This window comes from Protobothrops mucrosquamatus, unplaced genomic scaffold (genome assembly GCF_001527695.2).
Source record: "Protobothrops mucrosquamatus isolate PMUCROS unplaced genomic scaffold, P.Mucros_1.0 scaffold7515, whole genome shotgun sequence".
In the NCBI taxonomy this organism is placed as follows: domain Eukaryota; kingdom Metazoa; phylum Chordata; class Lepidosauria; order Squamata; family Viperidae; genus Protobothrops; species Protobothrops mucrosquamatus.
Window position 1 is genome coordinate 11,263 of NW_015393315.1, and position 4,667 is coordinate 15,929.

A 4,667-nucleotide genomic window follows, 5' to 3' on the forward strand; every position below is an offset into this window, starting at 1 on the left:
CTTGACATCAAGGAGTCCATTAAAATCTGAAAGCTCCAATTAAAGCCTGTTTATTCCTGTTTACATTTGGACTCGATGGAATAATTGGCATCTGTGGGTGAAGAGGCCTCTAAGGGCCCTTCTAATTGCATAAATGCACCCTTGATCATTCTCAATTGGTAGAAGCCAATGACGGAAGCCAAGAGGCTTACAAAAAAAACCCATGGTGCCATACCTGCCCATTGCCATTTAGCTTATTGGTAAGTTTCACTTTGCTAAAAGATACTGTGGCCTTCATCCAGTGTGCTCCAAAGTTGGGTGAGTCTGGATGGATATAGACACAGCTGTGGTTGGATGGCTCTGGCTTTCCAGCAGGAACCCATTCTCCATTCACGTACTTCCAGCGGTGGCTATCAGTTGGAGCAAAATCCAGCAGAAAAGAATACATAGCATTTGGATCCAACCCTGAAACACTGATCTTTAAAACTGGAAACATCCGCCTGTATGAGAAACAATTATATGAGAAATTAAGTATTTTTATATTTAGGGAATAATTTGTTTTAATTGCTTGTTTTCTAAATTAACATATTAATGAGTCACTTAATGACACAAAATCTTTTCACTAAGAGAGGCAGCTAACACTCATTCCTCTTCTGTTTTGCATGGATGGTGCTAAGTATGAGGTCTTGCAATCAAGACAGCATGTTCTGTTCCTAAAACAATTGACTAGGGAACCTAGACATCACAAATATTTGGCTCATTATTCAACAGTCTCTCCAACGAAAACTACATTGAAGGATATGCTACATAATGATAATTGTTCTAAACCAGTGGTTCTCAACCTTTTTAATGCCGCGACCCCCAACCGGTCGTAAGTTGAGGACTAAACCGGTCGTAAGTTGAGGACTAAACCGGTCATAAGTCGAGGACTAAACCAGTCGTAAGTCGAGGACTACCCAACTGGTCGTAAGTTGAGGACTTTCCCTGCCCGGGAGCGCCGCACATGCGTGGTTCTGCCCCCTGCGCCGGCCGAGGCGTAGCTGGCAAGCGGCAGAGACGGAGCAGGCCGACCACCAGCTGGCCCAGCTCAAGGGAAGTAAGGCACCCGCCAGAAAAGGGGAAAAAATGGCGGACAGCCTTGCTTGGCGACCCCCGTGAAATGGTCGATCGACCCCAAATGGGGTCGCGACCCATAGGTTGAGAACCGCTGTTCTAAAGGCTGGCTGTTTTGGGTACATTTATATTTTTTCAATCTGTTTGCCAATGGAGAAAGAGGAGAACCAATATTAAACCACCGAAAGGCTAACTTTTTAATTTCAGGGAGGATGGGAACAAACTTTTCATAGCTGTCCCAAGCAGCACTTTCTGGAAGGCAGAAAGAGAGGACAATTTTAACCGTATTCAGAATATTTAATTAGAGATGTTAACATTTTGGAAAAGGAAAAGTACATGCATTTATTTGTTTATATTCTGCTCATGGGAACCTTGTGACCTCGGAGTCCTAGTGGACAATCATTTAAATATGAGCCAGCAGTGTGCTGCAGCTGCCAAAAAAGCCAACACAGTGCTAGGCTGCATTAACAGAGGGATAGAATCAAGATCATGTGAAGTATTAATACCACTTTACAATGCCTTAGTAAGACCACACTTGGAATACTGCATCCAGTTTTGGTCACCACGATGTAAAAAAGATGTTGAGACTCTAGAAAGAGTACAGAGAAGAGCAACAAAGATGATCAGGGGACCGGAGGCTAAAACATATAAGGAACGGTTGCTGGAATTGGGTATGTCTAGTTTAATGAAGAGAAGGACGAGGGGGGACATGATAGCAGTGTTCCAATATCTCAGGGGCTGCCACAAAGAAGAGGGAGTCAAGCTATTTTCCAAGGCGCCTGAAGGCAGGACAAGAAGCAACGGGTGGAAACTAACCAAAGAGAGAAGCAACCTAGAACTACGAAGAAACTTTCTGACAGTTAGAACAATTAACCAGTGGAACAACCTGCCTCCAGAAGCGGTGAATGCTCCAACACTGGAAGTTTTTAAGAAGAGACTGGACAGCCATTTGTCTGAAATGGTATAGGGTTTCCTGCCTGAGCAGGGGGTTGGACTAGATTACCTCCAAGGTCCCTTCCAATTTTACTATTATTAGTATTAGTATTAGTATTAGATGTTGAAATTAACCATGGTGAGAATTGTAATGCAACAGCATTGGAGGAATAAAGAATTATACTTTTCATATTATTTGTGTTTTTTGTATATGTGGACCATTTTTCAAGACCTAGTCCAACTATTGTTGATCTTAACTTATTTCAGCTTTCCATTTTTGCAACTACATTTCCAATTACACAGCTTGCTTTCCTTCCCTTCACCTCTTAATGTCTGGAGGACTTCTTCTTTTCCTTCTCCTCTTTCTTCTTCTCTTCCTCTTTCTCCCATGGTTGAGAGTCCTGCCCAACTTATTACATTTTGATCTTGTTTATTATCCTTTTATTTACATAATTTACAAAATGATTTTCTTTTTCATTGTATCACTAATATGTGTTTTACCTAAAAATAGAGATAAAAATCAATTCCGTTTGGCATTACTTACTGTATCACAATATAGGATATCACAATATAGAATAAGACATCCTATCTAAATAGAATGACCTTTTTAGATAGTCAATGAGAAAAAGATAAAAAAGATAGGGTCATGCTTCCTGGCTCCAGCTTATGAAAGAAAATTCTATGCCTTGAAACTGATTAGTATGGAGAAGAAAGAGGCAGGATAAATATGGCCACTGCCAATTCCCTTTTAATTATCCTGTACTAGTAATATTCAAATGGATTGTTTTGCATTGTTTGGTGCTACATTATTCACTAAAAGTTTGAGAAAAATCTAGAAATATTTCTGAACAAGTTTAGTTTGTTTTATATATATACTTACTTAGAGGATTTGTATTTTCTCTTTTTACTCCAACTAAAACACTTAAATAATACTTGGGAGCAGATTTGGGATGAGGATGAGGATGAGGAAGATCCAGATTCAAGTCCATCATGAGTCAGGAAAACTCACTGGCTATTTTGGGTCCTGCTATATTTCCTAAAGCAATATATTGCACAGAATTGTTATTTGGGGAAAATTTTTTGAAGAGGGCTATGTATGTTGCCTTTTGTTTGCAGAGGAAAAATGTGATACACCTCTAAGGAATAAAATAAAAAGTACTCGGTCTCAGAAGATTTGAGATCTTTTAGGCATTTTTTCAAAGCCTTGTGCTATCTTGAGATTAAATCTTCCATATTAGTCAGAGATGGTTGACATTGTAGCCTAGCACTTCTAAAGAGCTCCAAGTTGGGAAAGGCTGTCTAGATGTAAATATTATTAAAAAGCAATAGTAATCCAACCCAACTCAACCAAATCAAACGAAACCAAGAAAGAGTTTGAGTCCACTTACAGTCCACTTAGAAAGGGCTGTAAAACACTGTGAAGTGGTATATAAGTCTAAGTGCTATTGCTGGATGTTTTTATTAAAAAGCAATAGCACTTAGACTTATATACCACTTCACAGTGTTTTACAACCCTCTCTAAGCAGTTTACAGAGTCAGCATATTGCCCCCAAGAATCTGGGTCTTTATTTTACCGATCTCAGAAAGATGGAAGGCTGAGTCAACCTTGAGCTGGTGAGACTCAAACTGCCGAACTTCTGGCAGTCGGTAATCACTGCACCACCACAGCTCTGTATAATATTCTTGGGAAAGCTTGGTTGAACCCAGATGTATTTTATATACTGGCTGAATTAAAACTCCATTTATGTATTAAATCTTGATGTAAAAATGCAACCTATTTCAACATCATTCTTTATAATTCTTGGGAAAACATTGTGATGACTTTTGCTACTATACATGGATTAACTTAGTATTCGTAAGCTCATCTTTGCCTTCTTTTTTGCCGATGAGCCAAGTTAGCAAAAGCAATAGTGGTGAATCTGAAAAGAAGTAAAGTTAGAGAAAGAAACCATTGAGCAATAGAACAAGCCAAATTAAAGCTACCAAATTTCATATCCATGGGCTATGAAACAGGGCTTTGAAGTGAAAGTACATGACTTTTGTACTGCTTGAGACCCCCTCTTCTTTTTGTCAATTATATTCTCAATATTGCTCAGGCATAATATTTCATAACTCTTTAGTCAACTGAATTGTTCTTAGAAAAAGAGATTTATCATCTGAGAGGAAAATCTGAATGAATTTTCACTATATAATTTGTATTAATGTTTAATCCTGTACTTCGGAAGTTGAATGCTTGATTTTGCTGAAATGCAACTGTTAGCAAACCCAGCCAGAATTTTACATAATGAAAATACAACAAGTTACACTTTAGCAACTTAAAGAAATTCTTAGGCCTCCCACACAAGTACACATTATTCTTAGGCATCCTTTGCATAATTGTTTTAGCATTTTTTCAGATATATAACACATTCTACTCAATTTTCCTCTTAAAATGTGACAATACAAAAATATAGCCCTTTACTATATGATCGATCTTGTAGTATATTGTCACAGGATTTTTTTTACATGAGTTCCCATTTGTGTATAGCCCTGTCTCCATCTGCCAACATAAAGACTACAATAGATCCTCTGAGAAAATGTGACAATCAACAGGGAAAAAAATTGACTTGGGAATTGGTAAACTAAGGAATCAAAGACAGCAC

General features: G+C 38.4%; 1 protein-coding gene across 1 annotated transcript in view; it reads right to left on the reverse strand.

Moving 5' to 3' along the window:
- LOC107300579 (T-box transcription factor TBX19-like) overlaps positions 1–2,417 on the reverse strand; it is a gene marked incomplete at its 3' end in the record, with an annotated part of 10,944 nt that extends 8,527 nt beyond the window's left edge. Inside the window, exons 1-2 of the mRNA XM_015829893.1 lie at positions 2,349–2,417; positions 215–479 (exon numbers count right to left, since the gene is read on the reverse strand). Of these exons, the coding sequence (XP_015685379.1) occupies positions 215–475 (261 nt within the window). The remainder of the gene's footprint in view (positions 1–214; positions 480–2,348) is intronic.
- Between the last annotated feature and the right edge of the window lie 2,250 nt (positions 2,418–4,667).